Source organism: Physeter macrocephalus, chromosome 8, assembly GCF_002837175.3.
Source record: "Physeter macrocephalus isolate SW-GA chromosome 8, ASM283717v5, whole genome shotgun sequence".
NCBI lineage: Eukaryota > Metazoa > Chordata > Mammalia > Artiodactyla > Physeteridae > Physeter > Physeter macrocephalus.
Window position 1 is genome coordinate 119,896,638 of NC_041221.1, and position 18,657 is coordinate 119,915,294.

General features: G+C 40.1%; 1 protein-coding gene across 1 annotated transcript in view; it reads left to right on the forward strand.

Moving 5' to 3' along the window:
• The first annotated feature begins 13,989 nt into the window (after window positions 1–13,989).
• SNX2 (sorting nexin 2) overlaps window positions 13,990–18,657 on the forward strand; it is a 54,589-nt gene continuing 49,921 nt past the window's right edge. The window contains exon 1 of the mRNA XM_007102577.3: window positions 13,990–14,144. Coding sequence (XP_007102639.1) covers window positions 14,037–14,144 — 108 coding nt within the window. The 5' untranslated portion in view covers window positions 13,990–14,036. The remainder of the gene's footprint in view (window positions 14,145–18,657) is intronic.

The following is an 18,657-nucleotide window of genomic DNA, read 5'->3' on the forward strand; positions in this document are numbered from 1 at the left end:
TGTTTAGCCTCCATGTGTTTGTATTTTTTACAGATTTTTTCCTGTAATTGATAACTAGTCTTATAGCGTTGTGGTCAGAAAAGCTACTTCATACAATTTCAATTTTCTTAAATTTACCAAGGCTTGATTTGTGATTAAAGATATGATTTTTCTTGGAGACTATTCCATGAGCACTTGAGAAGAAAGTGTATTCTGTTGTTTGTGGATGGAATGTCCTATAAGTATAAATTAAGTCCATCTCATTTAATGTATCATTTAAAGCTTGTGTTTCCTTATTTATTTTCATTTTGGATGATCTGTCCATTAGTGAAAGTGGAGTGTTAAAGTCCCCTACTGTGATAGTGTTACTGTTGATTTCCCCTTTTATGGCTGTTAACATTTGACTTATGTATTGAGGTGCTCCTATGTTGGGTGCATAAATATTTACAATTGTTATATCTTCTTCTTGGATTGATCCCTTGATCATTATGTAGTGTCCTTCTTTGTCTCTTGTAATAGGCTTTATTTTATAGTCTATTTTGTCTGATATGAGAATTGCTACTCCAGCTTTCTTTTGATTTCCATTTGCATGGAATATCTTTTTCCATATCCTCACTTTCATTCTGTATGTGTCCCTAGGTCTGAAGTGGGTCTCTTGTAGACAGCATATATATGGGTCTTGTTTTTGTATCCATTCAGCCAGTCTATGTCTTTTGGTTGGAGCATTAATCTGTTTACATTTAAGGTAATTATCGACATGTATGCTCCTATTACTATTTTTTAATTGTTTTGTGTTTGTTATTGTAGGTCTTTTCCTTCTCTTGTGTTTCCTGCCTAGAGAAGTTCTTTTAGGATTTGTTGTAAGGCTGGTTTGGTGGTGCTGAATCCTCTTAGCTTTTGCTTGTCTGTACAAGTTTTAATTTCTTGGTCGAATCTGAATGAGATCCTTGCTGGGTAGAGTAATCTTGGTTGTAGGTTTTTCTCTTTCATCACTTTAATTATGTCCTGCCACTCCCTTCTGGCTTTCGGAGTTTCTGCTGAAAGATCAGCTGTTAACCTTATGGGGATTCCCTTGTATGTTATTTGTTGTTTTTCCCTTGCTGCTTTTAATATTTTTTCTTTGTATTTAATTTTTGATAGTTTGATTAATATGTGTCTTGGCATGTTTCTCCTTGGATTTATCCTGTATGGGACTCTCTGTGCTTCCTGGACTTGATTATTTCCTTTCCCATATTAGGGAAGTTTTCAACTATAATCTCTTCAAATATTTTCTCAGTCCCTTTCTTTTTCTATTCTTCTTCTGGGACCCCTATAATTCAAATGTTGGTGTGTTTAATGTTGTCCCAGAGGTCTCTAAGACTGTCCTCAATTCTTTTCATTATTTTTTCTTTATTCTACTCTGTGGTAGTTATTTCCATTATTTTATCTTCCAGGTCACTTATCCGTTTTTCTACCTCAGTTATTCTGCTTTTGATTCCTTCTCAAGTATTTTTAATTTTAGCTATTGCATTGTTCATCATTGTTTGTTTGCTCTTTAGTTCTTCTAGGTCCTTCTTAAACGTTTCTTGTATTTTCTCCATTCTATTTCCAAGACTTTGGATCATCTTTACTATTATTACTCTGAATTCTTTTTCAGGTAGACTGCCTATTTCCTATTCATTCTTTTGGTCTGGTGGGTTTTTACCTTGCTCCTTCATCTGTTGTGTGTTTCTCTGTCTTTTCATTTCGCTTAACTTACTGTATTTGGGGTCTCCTATTTGCAGGCTGCAGGTTCATTGTTCCCGTTTTTTTTTGGTGTCTGCCCCCAGTGGCTGAGATTGGTTCAGTGGGTTGTGTAGGCTTCCTGGTGGAGGGGACTGGTGCCCGTGTTCTGGTGGATCAGGCTGGGTCTTGTCTTTCTGGTGGGCAGGACTGCCTCCAGTGGTGTGTTTTGGGGTGTCTGTGACCTTATTATAGGCAGCCTCTCTGGTAATGGGTGGGGTTGTGTTCCTGTCTTGCTGGTTGTTTGGCATAGGGTGTCCAGCACTGTAGCTTGCTGGTTGTTGAGTGGAGCTCGGTCTTAGTGTTGAGACTGAGGTCTCTGGGAGAGCTTTCGCTGTTTGATGTTACGTGGACCAGGAGGTCTGTGGTCGACCAGTGTCCTGAACTCGGCTCTCCCACCTCAGAGGCACAAGCCTGACACCTGGCCGGCGCACCAAGACCCTGTCAGCCACACGGCTCTAGCACACTCCACAGCAGCCTCTCCAACCTAATATTCTTTGCATCTTCCATCCACGTTAGGCTCACAGACAGCTGGCCTCATGGAGCGTCTTAATGACCTTCTTAAAGAGGCACTCCTTAAGTTACTTTCAGGCAAGTCTAAAAACATGTTTTTTAAAATGACTAAAGTATCGTTTTAACTTTATTTCTTTATTTTGATTAATTAATTAATTAATTTCTTTATCTTTGGCTGCATTGGGTCTTTGTTGCTGTGCGTGGGCTTTCTCTAGTTGCATTGAGCGGGGGCTACTCTTCGTTGCGATGCGCGGGCTTCTCATCACGGTGGCCTCCCTTGTTGCAGAGCATGGGGTCTAGGCGCACGGGCTTCAGTAGCTGCAGCACTCGGGCTAAGTAGTTGTGGCTCGTGGGCTGTAGAGCTCAGGCTCAGTAGTTGTGGCCCACAGGCTTAGTTGCTCCACAGCATGTGGGATCTTCCTGGACCAGGGCTTGAACCCGTTTCGCCTGCATTGGCAGGCGAATTCTTAACCACTGCACCACCAGGGAAGTCCCTGGCCTTTGTTATTTAAACTAGAAAGTGACTGTAGAAATTTTAGATCACACTGGCTGAAGAACCAAATGAGAAGCAAGTGAAAAAGGAAGCAAATAATGAGGGAGGCTGTTTGCTCCCCCTGAACATAAACTCAGGTCTCTATCCACAGCCTTAGGTTTTGAACATCATCAAAGAGCACTTATTTGATTAACACAATAAGAATCCCTAAGATGTATATTATGACAACACACTTCAATGCCGAAAGATCTGATAGACATAAAACTACATATCAGTTGGTTAAAGAACTAACTTTCTAGTTCCAGAGGCAGATCCAAAGGCTTTTATCCTCTAGATTAGTGGTTCTCAAAGTCTGATACTCCAACAATAGCACCAATATTGTGGACAACTGTTTAGAAAATCAAATTCTTGTCCCCACCTCAGATTCTTTGAATCAGAAATGCTGAGGGTAAAGCCCAGAAATCTGTGTTTTGTCAAGCCTTCCAGGGGATTCTGGTACTCAGTGGAACTTGAGAATAACTGCTTTCCGTAAGTCAACTTTTACACAAGGACATAGTCCCACAGACTGTGGAAAAAGCATAAACAGATTGTTATCTCACCATGCTCTCATGACCAAATGAGAGAGAAAGAAAATGATCTTTAGAATCTTTAGCCAAGAGTTAGTTTCTCTAGCCACTTAGGCAAGTGAAGGAGGTAGGTGGGTGGAGACATTCAGACAGCCAACAAGTCTTCATGGGAATTGAGTCTGACTTTGCCCCAACAAACAAGGTCAACTTAAATTAGCAAGTAACTGTGACACTGGCAGCATGAACTGGGTGTGTGCTCTGTTGCATTATGCTATCCCAAGAGATGGTCATTGTTCCCTCCCTCCCACTGGGCTGGCTGGCTGTAGTCCTCTTATTGACAGAGGCAGGAAACAGGGACAGGACTGCCCATCACATCAAGGGAAGCCAGGCATTCAGGGAAGGGGCTGACAGGCAAAAGGGACTCTCCAAGCCTTTGAAAACATATATCCAAAAGTCAATCACACACTAAAATTTAGATAGAACTTTGCTACTTAAACAGCTGTATTTAATCACATACCATCAGCCTATTTTATATCTAAAGTCTATGGCTTCAAATACTTTGAGAATCTGGCCTCAAAGATAGAAAGCCTCATTATAAATGGTATTTACCTGGAGGGTCTTGGCCCCATACCAAGAGATTATCCTAGGGAATTCTCACAAAAACAAACTGACAACTATAATTTTAAAAAATGTCCCCACAATTGCATTTTCAGGGAGTTTAAAAAAATTGTTGGAAAAAAAATTATTAGTCTAATCTCTACCAGTTAAAATATGGTTTCTCAGATCCTTTTTAGGGCCATTTTATATAACTTATTCATGAATCATTATATCACAAATATAGAGAAGATTTAGGATTTTTATTTAATTAGAATATTCCTTTAAACATAGAGGACAAGGGAATGATATGTAAAGACTGCTCTTTCACTGGTAAAATGACAACTTTCATATAAAACACACTGAAGAATAAGATATTTTCACTGTGGACACTGAGTAATGAACAAAAATGTCCCAGTCTAACTCTGTGTAAATTACACACTGACTCTATGAATAATATTCTTTTTCCATCTATGCAAATATTTTCCATTTATATTGTTTGCCGAAATAAAACCGCTTTTAACTTACTTCCTTAAAATGGCACCACCTCCTTTATTTCTTCTAAGCCCTATGTTTACTTTCAACTAAAGATATTTTTAAAGTTTCAGGCTTCACTGGAGATTATTTTAGAAAAGGGTTAGATATTGGCTTAAGGAAAAATTTTTTTATTTCATAAAAACTACCAAACGGATGGAATTGCTTCTGATTCTAGTTTACTGGCGCACTGGTTTCCAAAAAATACAGAGATATTATGCAAATATATGGAAATTGCGCTATTGATTGAAGGAGAAATATCTACTTTTTGTATGTACATTGTTCTAGTTCATGAGAACTTTTCTGACCAGGAGCTCACTCCAACAGCAGGAACTAAGTTTCTTGGTAAACTCAGGGCTCTTTTGAGGATTTACTTGTCTAATAATGGTGCTTTGATCAAGAAAATATAATTCCCATTTAAATGTCATCAGATTCACCGCTTTTAGGGATGATTTAAGTGTGATATAAAAACAATAATATTTGAGATTTCCTCATTTGTCTTAACTTTAAATAGATCATATATATGCTGTCTTGAAATAACAACACACTGAGCTCTTCTGGGGTCTGATGGAAACTTTTCACTATCACTCCCACCGTCTTTAATACTTCTTAATGTGAAAAGAGCGATGTGCGCAGGGAGTGAAATGTGTGTCTCCATATGCCTTGCCATCTCCAGGCCATCATTCTGTCTCATCTGCCTAGAATTTAAGGAATGAGACTTTTCTGTTTGGCTATGTACATTATCTCATCTAATCTTTCCAAAAAACCATTAAGGAAGTTCCTATTTTTATTATCCTCCTCTTATAGATGAGAGACTCGAAGCATAGAGATATTCAGAAACTCCAAAGCCTGCACCACACAATATTAGCAAAGACAGAGGAGCCTCAACCAATTTGTATTCATGAAATGTACAAGTATCCCTCCCAAATTATGGGATCTACTGCACACATCCTTCTTTCCGAAGACTATGATTTTTCATAGTGTTTACTTTTTAATAATAGTAGTCATAATAAAGAAGAAAAATCCTGCTTATCAGAGATGATTTGTAGTTGTATTATTTGGGATTAGGTTTGGCTGTATGTGACAGAAATTCCCAAACAATGATGGCTTAAACCAAATAGGAGTGTGTTTCTGTCTGATATAAAAGCCTGGGGGTAGGCAGCCCTGAGTTGATACAGCAGATTCTCAGAGCCAGGGACTCAGGCCCCCTCTAATTGATTGCTCTACCAGTCCCAAGTTTACTTTATGGTCCCAAATGGCTGTTGGAGTGCCAGCAATTACATTTAAATTCCAGCCTGCAGAAGGAGGAAGTGGGGGAAAGGGCACATTTTTTTTTTTTTTAAGAAGTGGTATATAAAACTCTGTTTACATTATATAGGATGGCCAGAACTTAGTTATATGGCCACCCTTGGCTGTAAGAGGAGGAAAAGTTCTCTTTATTCTGAGTTACCATGATGCCTGCTGAAACCTGATGCTTATTATTAAGGAAGAATGGGGTATGGTTGGATTTGAATTTAGGGGATCAACTCACAGTCTGCCACAGAGGGGTGGGGGGATTCATCCATGTTCGGAGGACAGCAGGGTGAACTGGGGACTGTGAAGAACAGGATAGCATATGCTCATAGAGGTCTCGACCATATGTAGCCAATTTTTTTAAAGAGAAGCCAGAAATCTGGATTTTTATGTGAAATCTCCTGATTTTTAAATATTACCAGTTGATTAAAATATAAAAAACGGTGTAGGCCAAATAAAACCCATCTGTGTCAAGGCTGCAGGCTGAAAGTCTGCTTCCTTTGATCTAAAAGAATTGGCTTTGTTTCTTTCGTAGATTTATTTTCAATTAAACAACAAATATTGATTGAGGAGTACAATGTGTAAGGTACCACGTGAAGGACGATGAAAGACAAAAAGATATCTTTCATTGGCACAAGAAAGTGTCTGATGTAGGAGACAAGGTTCATGACTAGAATTGGAAAAAAAAAAAAAGAGGTTGCAGTAACTCTTTTTTAGTTTTATTTCGTTTTGGTTTGGGCCCAGTTTCTTTACCTGACCTCCAATGCTGTATCTTATTTCCTTAGATCTTTTCTCCACGTTTAATAGTTTCTGTCCCCATTTCAGCTCAACCAGTTAAATAACTCTGTCCCTCGAAGTCTGTATTCATAAATGCATCTCTTAGAAATATCAAATATTATCCTCCTTATTTTGTTGCCAATGTTGTATTGTACTGAAAAATTGATTTAAGCCTTTCTTTATATGCTCTAGTTCTTGTAAAGTTAACCATATACACCTACGTGACATAAGTTATGTCTGAACTTGACTTCTTATCCTCAGAAGAACGTATGATGGGACAAAAATTATTAATATGTAAGTGTCTACAACATTCACTACTGCTCCTCCCAGCAGGAGAGAGGTGAGAGGCATGGGTGAAGCCACCAAAGCCACTCAGGCAATTCTCTTGACTTGAGAGTTTTCCCCTGCCCTGGGGGACCTGGGAAACCCAATCCTCCTGCTGTCCTCTGGCGCTGTCATACTGGCAGACTGGTGCCAGGACCAGCTATATAATCTGCAGGGCCCAGTGCAAAATGAACTTGTTAAGAATTTCAAGACCAGTGACAGCAAAGCATTAAACTAAACATGAGGTGCTTCTGAGTGCAAGGTGCCGTGTTGGCTACATAGCTCTCATGGCCATGAAGCTGGCCATGACTGTGGTAGTGCACCTGTGGACACTGGAGCCAGGGAAGTGGGTGGCAGGTGCGTAGCAGGAAAACACGGCCCAGAAACATAGGGTGGGGGTTTTTTCAGGGGCATTTTGGAGTGAGAGAGGCACAGGGGTCGTTTACAGTATGAGAAAAGGGAAGGAGGGAAAAGGATAAAGGCTTTTTGTTTGTTTGGAGTGTTATGATCTTGATGTCTCCCTTTAGGGTGTTCAAGAAATAGAACTGAAAAAAAAAGAAAAAAAAGAAGAAATATAGGTGAAGAGGATGGGCCTAGAGATTATCATACTAAGTAAAGTAAGTCAGACAGAGAAAGACAAATATCATGATATCACTTATATGTGAAATGTAAAATAATGATACAAATGAACTTATTTACAAAATAGAAATAGACTCACAGACATAAAAAAATTTATCGTTACCAAAGAGGAAAGGAGGGGAGGGATAAATTTGGAATTTGGGATTAACATATATACACTACTATATACAAAATAGATAAACAACAAGGACCAACTGTATAGCATAGGGAACTATATTCAATATCTTGTAATAAGCTATAATGGAACAGAATCTGAAAAAGAATACATATATATGTATATACGTATAACTTTGCTGTACACATGAAACACTGTAAATCAACTATACTTAAATTAAAAATAATTAATTATTTTTGAAAAGGAAAAAAGAAATAGAAGTGAAGAAACAATTTTGAAAGGATATTTTATTCCATAGGACTCTGTGACATTCAGGGACTGAGACATAGGGGTCATAACTATATAATCATTTTACAGCTAGTAGTAATGTCACTGTTTAGGGAATCACTGATACTTTCAGAGTAATGGTAGTTTGTTGGCATGTATGACCTGTGAGAAAGAAAACACTATACTTGACTGACTTCTTTCCTTCCTTCCTTCCTTCAACAAATGTGAAGTCTTTCATTATCTTTCAAAAAGAAGCTTAAATATCTTCACTTAACTATTGTTAAAGTTAAGCAACCAAACGATTACTCTCCCAACATAATTGCAAAGAAGATCATAATGAATCTTATTTTTTCATAGCTGCTACCCTGTATGTCACGTCACTCACCAGAAGCTATGTTCAAGAACAAGGTCTCTCCAGGGTCTTCTTGACTTGTTCCCCTCACCTCACACACATCCTTCCATCTATGCCTGACTGCTGTCTTCACTCTCACTATGCGTCCTAGATGCCCAATTCCCATCCAAATGTTCTTACATTGTGAATTTCTGCCCAGAAAGTTCCTTCAACCTCCTTGCCTTGACTAATATGTCACTTTTCACCAAAAATATAGTTCATACTGGGTTCTAAATATCACTTTAATACTATCACTTTTTAATCCCCTTGGGAAAAAATCTCTTCTTTGGAATACACACCACCTGCTATCCCTCCTTGTCATTGGAAACCATCTATTTTTGGTCACTCCTCCCTGTTGAGGGGGCCCTAAAATTCTTAGCCGCCTTTTCCCTCCACCAAGCTCATCCTCAAAATATCTAGCCTCGAATCAATCCTATCATCCTCTTGCACTCCTACACCTCCAATTCCAGACTACAGGAGAAAATCACACAAGTGTTGGGATTATTGCTGCCAGAAACATATGGCTTCCACCTCAATAGGCTTCCAGTACTATCTGCCAGTTCCTTATATGTCCCTGGTGAATGTCCTCGCCAAATCTTCAAAAGATCTACTGAAAATACTTCGAATTGCCACGTGTGCTGGTACTGACTTCTTTTCTCTTAGAAATTAACCTTTCCTACCCCAATAAATAAATAAATAAACTATAAATTTAAATATATGTATAAATATCTATGTACCTATATGTATATATAAATATATAGATATCTTGGGTGTGGACTTTTGCGTTTCCTGCGCCTATATTTATAAACAAGTCTGTAAATGCATCCCCCTGTGGTAAACTGACTGCACTAATGGCCCAAATTAATGGCTTCCTTTTTATACACCCTTTGCCCTACAATTTTATAGCCCCTCCCCATTCTGATCCTGGGCTTGGTTATGTGACTTTCTTTTGTGAAAGCTTGAAAAAGTACTTGTATGTGTCTACCTTCTTTTTTGGAACCCTGCCATAGCCTTGAAAGGAAGCCCAGTCTAGGAGAAGGAGAGCCCATGGAACAGAGCTAAGCTGTCCTACCCCAAACCAGCCTTGTCCAGCCAGCCCCCAGCCAATCCGTCAGCTGACAACAGATACATGAACAAACCCTACAAGAAGATTTGCCAAATCTAGTCCAGCAGAACTACCCTGCCGGACCTGCAGACTCATGAGAAATAAGAAATGGTTGTCATTTTCAATGACTAAGTTTTGGAATGGTTTGTTATGCACAATAGCTAAAACAGGCTCTAAATGGCCCTTTCTCTATTCAGAAAGGAAGAAGTATACCTTCTCTTTTTTAAGGCACATTCCTCCGCTTGTTCTTTATCCCATTCCTGCCTGTACGCTTTCAGACCTCATCCATTCTGATTATTTCTCTATATTATATTCTCAACCTATTGTTCTCTTTTCACCTCTTTCCCTAATATATAAAAATGTTTAAATCTAATTAAAACATGCAAAAAAAACCACCTGTATCTTCAGCAAGTTACTGACCTGTTCTGTCGTTGCTTCCATTTATATGTTTTAAAAGAATAGTCTATACGTGTGTATTTGTCTGGATCTGCCATAGAAACAGAACCAACAGGATGTGTTACATATATAGAGAGAGATTTATTTTAAGGAATTGGCTCATGCAACTGTAGAGGCTTAGTGAGTCCAAAATCTGATGAGGTAGGCCAGCAAGCTGGAGACTCAGCAAAGGGTTGCAGTTCAAGTCCAAAGGCAGTAGTCTGCTAAAATTCCTTCTTGCTTGTGGGGAGGTCAGTCTTTATTCTATTAAGGCCTTCAACTGATTGGATGAAGCCCACCCACATTATGGTGGGTAATCTGTGTTACTAAAAGGCCACTGATCTACATGTTCATCTCATCCCCAAAACACTTTCACAGAAACATCCAGTAGAATACTTGACCAAATATCTGGGCACCATGGTCCAGCCAAGGCAACACATAAAATTAACCATCACAACTTGTTGTATTCATTTTTTGTACTCATTAATCATTCACCTTTTCAGTTACCATCTTATTAACATACCCAAGGCAATGGATACTGCTAAACACTCTCTTCTTTGTTCTTTTGCTTCCTTTTGCCCTCTCTTCTACATTGATTCCTATCTCTTCGTTGCTTTTTAGTTTTCCTTATGGCACCTCTTCCTTTACCTGCTTCTTTAATGATCCTAAGGGTTGTGCTTCCCAGACTACCTGGGTCCTATCATATACTAGCGGCTTAAACTACCAAATCTATAACTTCCACTTAGCCCTCTTTTTTGAGTTTCATATTCATTTATCTGTTCATTGAAGGTGTTAATAGCATACTATTTTATTGAGCACTAAATACTATTGTGGTTTGTGGCAACCTCTAAAATGGCCCCCAAGATCCCTGCCTCCTGTTAGTCACACCCCCGTTTTATCCCTCTCCTTGAGTGTGAGCTTCTAATGAACAGAATACAGCAAAAGTGATGAGATGCCACTTCTGAGATTAGGTTACAGAAAGACTCTGGCTTCTGTCTTCTTCACCCTCTCTGTCCTTTCTTGGCTCACTCTGTCTTTCTTAGAGTTCTTACTCTAGGGGAAGCAAGTGGCATGTTGTTTGAAAAGCCTTATGGAGAGGCTTGTGTGCCAAGGAACTCAATCTCCAGGCAACAGCTAGCAAGGACCTGAGACCTGCCACCAGTCACGTGAGTGAGCATGGAAGCAGATCCTCTCCCAGGTGAGTCTTGCTTGAACTGACTGCAGCTCTGCTAGATACCTTTACCGCAGCTTTGTGAGAGACTCGGAGTCAGAGGCACTCAGCTAAGTTGAACCTGGATTTCTGACCCACCGAAATCATGAGAAAATAAATATTTGTGTTTTTAAGCTGCTAAGTTTGCTATAATTCGTTTTACAGTTATAGATCACTAGCTGAGGGCTACCCAGGATCCAAAATCAAATAAGAAACAGCCCTGGAATGCAATGATCCTACAGACTATCAGGGGTGATAGAAAAGTGGCCATGATCACAGTACAATATAATAGGTGTTATAGAAACATACACAGTAAGTGATGGGAGCACAGAGAGAAGAGAATTTCCATCCTACTTGAAGGCTGAAGGATTCAACTGGCAGATTTTATTTTGTCATTGAATGAGCAGGCTAAGTCATTTGATGAAAATGAGGAGAAAAGGTGATGGGATACTGGAGGAGAAAAGAGAACCTTTACTGGAAAGAATAGTTGAAGGATTTGGAAAAGAAACAAATGGTGGTATCTAGGCAGTGGGGAGTTGGTGTTAGAAATCATGGACTTACAGGCTTTCCAGTTGAGGTTGGGGTTTACTTTTCAAATGCTCTTAGCAATATGGATATAAGATTAGAGAAGCTGATGACTGAATTTGGGATTTCAGAAAAGATAAAACAGAAAAGTAAAGGACCGAGGAAGAAAAAGAGCCAAGAAAAAGAGCAAGATAATTCTTAAAGTCCTGGTAGAATTTAGGTTGAATAGGGAAAGAAAGACAATCAAAGCTGCTAAGAGCTTGGGGAAATGAGGCTGAATCTGACCTCCCACCAATCACCAGGGCCAAGGGAGTCAATGCTAGGTTTGGCTTAAGCCTAGGTCATACACTCCATTCCTGAGCTGGAGGAGACTTCCAGGCTAGAGTAGGGAAGAATAGTTACCCAGAAGGAAATTCAGATATGCTACCATAAAAAGAGTGAATAGATGCTTTATAACAGAGACTGCTGGTTTCCTACAATAGTCTTCTTTTCTTCCAGAGTAAGGGAACCCCTAGTTTTTAGGGGGTGGCATAATGATGGCATTTTCTAGTCTCCTGTAGCTAGGGATGGCCATGTAACTAAGGAGCTAATCAAAGGGTTGTGGAGAGAAGTGGTGTGTGCAAATTCTGGACTACGCCCTTAAAGGAAAGGGGATGTCATTGCATTTCCCTTTACTCCTTTTCTGCCTGCTGGAATGTGTTTTGTGGTGGTTAGCCAACGTGGACCATGAGGAAGAGATGACACCCTAGGGAGAGGAGGACCACAGAAGGAGCCTGCAATCCCTGGATGAGCTCATGGAGCCTTCATCTTCCCATGTGAGGGATAATTACACTGCATTTTTCTAAAGCCACTTTGAATGTGGTTCTGTGTTACAAGCAGCTGGACCTATATTTCAACTAATTCAAATGTCCAATAAAAAAGATATGCTGGGAATATAAATGACCATAGCATAAGACAGAAAGTAGTAAGCAATAAGCAGAGGCACAGGTAAAAAGGATACAGAGAAGAATCACCTCAATCCACAATGTGAGCTTTCAAGAGATTAGAGTTTCTGATCAGTGACAGGCCACAGACTGTCCGTAGGTGGTGGAATGCAGGTCAGGGAATGTGCCTCAACATCTGATTCCAGACAGGCCGAGGGCAGTGGCAATGGTGACGGGAGCATGACAGTGACAACTGGCCCATGCATCCAACTCACCCAGGCAACATTTGATACCAAGTAACGACTTGGTATACTTACTTAAATTAGTTGGGTTTGGGTTGATACTTCTTGACAATAATCATAGAAATTCAGAAATTTAGGGATGGAAGAAATCCTAGTGACTAGAAAACCTTCTGCTCCAATACCCTTAAAAAAATAATAATTACAGTGATGCCAAGTAAGTCTGGCACACAGCCAGTAGAACCCAGGGCTTCTAACTCCCAGGCCAGTGAGGGCTGAGGGCCTCTATATACTTAATTTGTAAAGAATGCCTGTGAAGATTTCTTCTCCAGCAAAATTGTAACTTCAGGTTGCTACCTGCAATGCCCTTTTATTTTTCCAGGAACAAACCTTGCATTGGCATAGCAATCTTTAGCTTTCAGAATAATTTCACATTTTTTCTCATTCGATCCTGACAGTAATCCTATGCAGTGAGGTGAGGTAATTGAAGCTGAAAGTTTTCAAGAGACCCTCCGACAATGAAGATATATTAATTGCAAGAGGGAGTTGCGTATGATGCTCTTACTAATCACCCACTAATTTTCCTAATTGTCATTTTTCCAGCCTTTCTGACTTTGACTTTATTGAGGAAAAATATTGTGTGCTGCCTTGTGATGAAATTGGAGTAAACCTCAGACAACAAGTTATTCTGGGTGGTTTTTGTTATTTGGAGCTGCATTGTCCAATAGGTAGCCTCTATCCACATGCGGACTATTTATATTTAAATTAATTCAAATTAAGTACAATTTAAAAGTCAGTTCTCAGTCACACTAGTCTCATTTCAAGTGCTCGGCCACCGGCTACTCTACTGGACGCTACTGATATAGAACATTTCCATCATGTCAGAAAGTTCTATGGGACAGCCTAGAGATCTAAGAGACACGTCTCTCTTCCGCCAATCCTCAATCTTGCCCTCAGTCTGTGCATAATCCAATCCCAAAGACTGGTCCCCAAGCTCTCCCACTTCCTAAAGGAGATTTTAAAACTGGTAACGACAACAGAAATCGTTTGGCCTAGTCCTGCTAAGAAAGGGACGTGGCAATAAAAGTCCAAGATTCTTCCACAAAAGTCAGTACAGCAAGTGGGCGGTGAAAAGGTGGCCGCGACCCAGACGTGGAGGTGGAAAGAGAGGCAAACGGGCGGGGCTGAGCGCGGCGCGCGCCGGGCGGGCGCAGTCTCGAGGCCGGGGGCGGGGCCGCGCGCGGTGGGCCGGGGAGGCGGGGGAGCCCAGCGGCCCGCGCGCCAGCCTAGCCGTGCGTGCTCACGTGACAGGTCCGCGAGGTCCCGCTCGCGCAGTAGTCTGGGCGAGCGAAGATGGCGGCCGAGAGGGAACCTCCTCCGCTGGGGGTCGGGAAACCCACCGACTTTGAGGAGCTGGAGGACGGAGAGGACCTGTTCACCAGCACTGTCTCCACCTTAGAGGTGAGACCGCGTCGCCGTGGGTGCTGCGCTGCGTCGCTGCCGCGCGTCTCACCTTTCGGTGCCTTTGCCGTGCCCCGACTTGTCCCTCCCCACCCCCCCGGATTTACAAGGACCTGGTTGGGGCAACACCTGTGACGTGGGCCCCACCTCGGGGACCTGTCATTGGGCTGGAGTTGGCCTGGGCGGCTAGGCCTGCTGAAGAGAGCAAACTGCGGGCCGGGGGGCCGACCTGAACCCCTGAGGGGCCGGGACCGGACAGAGCATCGCAGTGCCCTTTCCCCGTTCAGCTGGCCCTCGTCAGTGTCATTTGCACCGCTTCTTCCAGAGCAGAGAAGGTTTTGCCCTGGGTCCCCGCAAACCTCACCGCGCTGCCGGGCGACCTCCGCAGCCCCTTTTAAGAGGTGCTTGCTTTTCCCTTCCCAAGGGAGGGTGTGCCTCCGAAAGGGGAGAGCAGTGAAGAGAGTGCTCAGTGGCCGAGGCGCTGGAGAGAGCGTGTGGGTGCACTTTTCCCGGTCCTGGCCCTTCATGGACTGCTAGTTCCCCTTGAGGGGAGGTACCTGTTTTGGACTGTTAAATAGATAATGCATTTGACCGGTTTTGCTTGTCTTCTTTAGTTCTTAAGCTTTTTAAGGATCATAGTTTTGATAAAATATAAAGTTGAAGGGAGGGAATAGTTCAGGAAACTGTTGGGCAGTGGGGGAGGTTTTTGTGGGTTTTTTTTTTAAGTTACCAGGGGAGAAATAAAAACAGATCCTCACTCCCTTTTCCTCTTTTCTCGCATGATCAGCGATCTCTGAAGCTAAGTGTTCCTGTTTTTGTCAAAGGAAACGCCCTCTATGAACTTAACTGTATTGGGCCTCCTGTAATCCAGTTCATATTTGAATTGCTTTGCCTTTGATGAGCGCACACACACCTCATAGCCCAACTTTAAGTGTGTGTATGTGTATTAAAATATAAGCAAATTTCCCAGAGAATTGTTTATCTTGGGCTGTACTTCTTTATAAACTGCTTTTTAGTAAGCTTACCTAGCTTGTTGAACTCTGCAGCAAATCAATTGGAAATTACTGTAAAATATCCATTATTTGCCATTCACTTAGCTGAAACTGGGAACTTCCGGCACCCGTTTTCGGTACTGACCACATTCTGCTAATTGTGTTTGCAGGTTCCTGCCCAAACCCCACCTGTCCTCAGGATTATATGCTTCTTGGGGCTAGGGATAGTGCCTTGATCATCTTTGTTTCCTCACAAAATCTTGACCATTGATTGTATTTAGCAAATGTTTGCTGAATTAATTGTCAAAACCAGCATCCCCTAAGAATTAGTAAAAATTATCTTGCACAGCAAATTACCTTTTGGGGCCAATATCCTTGTAGTCCTTTATGTATACTCTACAGCTACCTTAACACGTATTGAAAGTTAGTGTCTACGCATGATCCTAAGACCTGTATTCCCCTGTGAGGGCTACAAAGGTTTTCCACCAGCAAGGATCAGAATAAACTTAATTAACATAGTGTAAGCTAGAATATTGTGAACACTAAGCATTCTGTTTAATTGAAGTCTTTTAAAGTTGAGTAAAAGGAACTATAATTTATATTTCCCATTTGGATGGGACTTTTTAGTAAGGTATTTAACTTTTTCATTAGAAGTCTACAAAATTTTGAGTATGAATAAATTTATTTTGGTTACTGCGTTATGAAAACTTTTTAAAAAGTTGGTTTTGATTGTTCATCTAAACCCCTTATTTCCTGAGACTCATTCAGGGTATGAATTTTAAGGTAGTATAACTGTGAGACTTACAAATTCCGGAATTTTTTTTTTGCTTTTCAAACTATTTGGGGAAGGATATATAGCAGCATTTATTAGTATACCAAAGCTGCTCAAAAGGAATGTTTTTTCAGTATGCCCCTTTTCTTTTGAGTAGTGCTTCTCAAACTTCAGTGTGTAGGGGAAACCATAGGATTCTTGTTTAAAATGCAGATGCCTTTGCCTCACGAGAATCTGCATGTTTTATAAGTGTTCTAGATCATTGTTTTTCAAACATTATATGTAAGTTACCTAGAGATCTTGTTAAAGCAAATTCTGATTCTGTAGGTCTGGGATAAGCCAAATTCTGCATTTTTAACAAACTCTCCTCATGACATTGCTTCTAGTCCCAAGGACAACAATGAGTTGCAAAGCCCCAGGTGATTCTGATACAGGTCATCTGCTTTGAATAGTTATTACCTAAGCTGTAAATTGTAAGAAAGGCATAAAAATTAATGTCTTTCTATTTTAAAAAAAAAAGTAAGTCAGAGTTTTAAAAATATTATTCATGTAGAAACTTTTTCATTAGAGGGCATTTGGAGGAAAAAAATCAGTTGAAATCCATATAAGTGAAACTAAAATTATACACAGCTTCCATGTCATAATTGTTAAGCTTGTAATGACTATATAACTTAGTGTATATGTATGCTATGAGTATGTTTTAATCTCAATATTAAACTCTTTTCCTTTCAAAATTAAGAACAGTCACATAAAGCTATGTTCAGTAGCTAAAGCATATTTAAAACCCCTAGTGTATGTTTCTGTTCTGACTATGAAATAGAGTGGAGAAGGGCTGGCATGGGGGCAGGGAAGGGAAGCTTGTTCTTTTTTTGTACCTGAGAGGCTTTACATTGTTTAGGAATACCACTTTTACTGCCTTTTTTTTTTTTTTAATGATAGAGTCCTAAGCTTAAAAGGTGCTTGCCCTAAGGCAGCATGAAGTAGTAAGACAACACCTTAAAAAGGTCGGGAAATTTATATTATATGCCTGTTCTTTTTTTTTCTTTATTGGATTATAGTTGATTTACAATGTTGTGTTAGTTTCACCTGTCCTTTTTTAAACAGCTTTATTGAGTTATAATTCACATACCATATAACTCATGCATTTAATATGTACAATTTTATGGGTTTTAGTATAGTCACAGATACTACAACATTTTCATCACCTCAGAAAGAAACCTCGTACCCTCTCACCCCCATCCCCATTCCCTAAACTCGGCTGCCCCCAACCTTAGGCAACTACTAATTCACTCTCTGTCTCTGTAGACGTCCCTATTCTAGACTTTATATGAATGAAATCATGTAACATGTGGTCTTTTGTGACTGACTTCTTTCACTTGGCATAATGTTTTCAAAGTCTATACTTAATTCGTTTTTATGCCTGAATAATAATCCATTGTATGGCTATACCACATTTTGTTTATCCATTTTGTCATTCGTTGGACATTTGCGTTGTTTCCACATTTTGACTATTATAAATAATGCTGCAATAAACATTTGTGTACAAGTAGAATTTCTGGGTTATATTGTGACTCTACATTTAATCATTTGAAGAATTGCTTGAGTGGTTTCCCAAAATGGCCACACCATTTTACATTCCCATCAGCCATGTATAAGGGAACCAGTTTTTCCATATCCTCACCAACACTTGTTGTTATTCGACTGTTTTATTCTATCCATCATAATGCATGTGAAATGGTATCTAAGTGTGGTTTTGATTATATTTTCTTGAAGACATCTTTGCATGTGCTTATTGGCCGTTTGTACATATTTGGAGAAATGTCTGTTCAGAGCCTTTGCTCATTTTTCAGTTGGGTTGTCTTTTTTATTTTTTTATAAATTTATTTATTTATTTTAGTTTTGACTGCATTGGGTCTTTGTTGCTGTGCACAGGCTTTCTCTAGTTGCAGCAAGCAGGGGCTACTCTTCGTAGTGGGGCGCGGGCTTCTAATTGCGGCGGCTTCTCTTGTTGGGGAGCACAGGCTCTAGGTGCGCAGGCTTCAGTAGTTGTGGCATGTGGGCTCAGTAGTTGTGGCTCGTGGGCTCTAGAGCACAGGCTCAGTAGTTGTGGCGCACGGGCTTAGTTGCTCTGTGGCATGTGGGATCTTCCCGGACCAGGGCTCGAACCGGCGTCCCCTGCATAGGCAGGCGGATTCTTAAGCACTGCGCCACCAGCGAAGCCCTGTCTTTTTATTTATAAGAATTTTTTGTATATCGTAGATACTAGTTCTTTACCAGATACATGATTTGCAAAAATTTTTCCCCCATTCTGTGGATTGTCTTTTCATGTTCTTGACAGTGTTCTCTGAAGCACAAATTTTTTAAAAATTTGATGAAGTCCAGTTTATCTGTTTTTTATTTTGTTGGTCATGCTTTCAACATCATATATAAGAATCCCCTACCCAATCCAAGGTCATGAAGATTTATATCTTTTTTAAAAGTTTATTAACTCATTTATAATAACAATAATCAACCTATTACGTGTCAGCATAAATCACGTTTTTAACAGAAAATATATTTTCCAAAACAAGGGAAAATATGTGAGAAGAGTGGCATTGTTTTACATTAAGTTCTTTTTACATAAATTTACATCACATTTTTTTTATTCAAAAAGAAAGTCACAAAAATTATAATCATTCTCATCAGTTCACTCAGTCCCATGTAATTAATTTTTTTTCATCTTGATCTTTTGTTAGCACTTTAATGAATT